Here is a 1,476-nt window from a genome sequence, read left to right on the forward strand (position 1 = left end):
GAAAAAAGTGTTTCCATTGCAGTTTTGCGAAAAATACAAATTCGATACGGCCGAAAAACCACCTCATCCTAGCACAAAAACATTTTGTCGAAAAACGTAATTTTTCTCWAAATTGACRTGTTTCCATTGAGCAAATTTATTTTCGAAATTCTAATTTGCGCATTTTCATGGTCAATGGAAATGCAGCTGGTGAGKGTTTGTGAACAGAGGACACTAATTGTTGCTGTTTTTAGCTGGAATTCCTTCATTCTTGCTTGATGAACAACTTCAGTTGCTCAATAGTCTGAGGTCTCCGTTTTCATATTTTACTATAAAGCCACGCTGTTGGAACACCTGCAGAATGTGTCTTCATTGTCTTGCTGAAATCAGCAGGACGTTCCTGAAAAAGACGTGTCTTGGACGGCAGCATATGTTGCTCTAAAACTTGGATGTAGCTTTCAGCTTTAATGCTGCCTTCACAGATGTCACTGTTGACTATTTACTCACAAAGTTGTGAACCTCGCCCCATCCTTACTTGTGAATGGCTGAGCCTTACAGGGATGCACACTTTATGCCCAATCATGACACTGACCTATTTCCAATGAATCTGCTCACCTGAAATGATCTGAACAGGTGTTTTTGAGCATTCCTCAACTTTCCCAGTCTTTTTTTGCTTCTTTCTCAGCTTTTTTGGAACATGTTGCAGGATCAAATTCAAAATGAGTGACATAAAGAACAATAAAGTTTATTTGTTTGAACATTATGATGACTTTTTTGTCATTGTACAGAGCTCAGTGAAATTACATTTAATTTTGTCTTTGTAGTTTGTTCAGTTGAACATAKGTTGAAAAGGATTTGCATATCATCATATTCTGTTTTTATTTGTTTTACACGATGTCTCAACTTCACTGGTATTGGGATTGGATGATTCCAGTTAGCATATAAAGCTGAAGTGGCCTCAGATCTTGTCCAAAGACATGCTAGAGCTTCAGATCAGGCACCCAAACATCCAACTGGAAGAGGACCACTTCAGTCCTCGGCCCCTGCTCTGCTGAGCCTTTCTGGGCTCATCCAGGAGGCAGAAAGTGTTGGCAGTTCAGCACCGTGTTCTACTCACTGTGATCATTACGAGAAGAGCCAGCATCATTCCCAGCATGAGGTACAAATTATTGGTCAGTCCTCCAGCCCACAGAGGACCCAGGATGGTGGCCAGACCTCCAACTGAGCGTCGGACTCCTTGGCTAAACCCTGGTAGTGAAGAAGAAAATGAAGAGAATCAACCTTGTTTCTCTTGTTTACAAAAAAACAACTAAGTAAATAAAATATATAGAAAATAAATAAGACCATTATGTTATAATCCTGTATCATAAAGTGAAGTAACACAAATTAACAGTAAGAACCTTGGTGTTATTTTTGATCAGGACATGTCTTTTAACCCCCACATTAAAAATGTTACCAGGACTGCCTTCTTCCACCTGCGTGATATCACTAAAATTA

The 1,476-nt window shown here is 39.4% G+C and overlaps 1 protein-coding gene across 1 annotated transcript in view; it reads right to left on the reverse strand.

Moving 5' to 3' along the window:
* The window catches only part of mfsd8l2 (major facilitator superfamily domain containing 8-like 2), a 42,607-nt gene that overhangs the window by 6,284 nt on the left and 34,847 nt on the right, over positions 1 to 1,476 (reverse strand). Inside the window, exon 11 of the mRNA XM_014025767.1 lies at positions 1,097 to 1,227. Within this exon, the coding sequence (XP_013881221.1) occupies positions 1,097 to 1,227 (131 nt within the window). The remainder of the gene's footprint in view (positions 1 to 1,096; positions 1,228 to 1,476) is intronic.

This window comes from Austrofundulus limnaeus, unplaced genomic scaffold, assembly GCF_001266775.1.
Source record: "Austrofundulus limnaeus strain Quisiro unplaced genomic scaffold, Austrofundulus_limnaeus-1.0 Scaffold497, whole genome shotgun sequence".
NCBI classification, from domain to species: domain Eukaryota; kingdom Metazoa; phylum Chordata; class Actinopteri; order Cyprinodontiformes; family Rivulidae; genus Austrofundulus; species Austrofundulus limnaeus.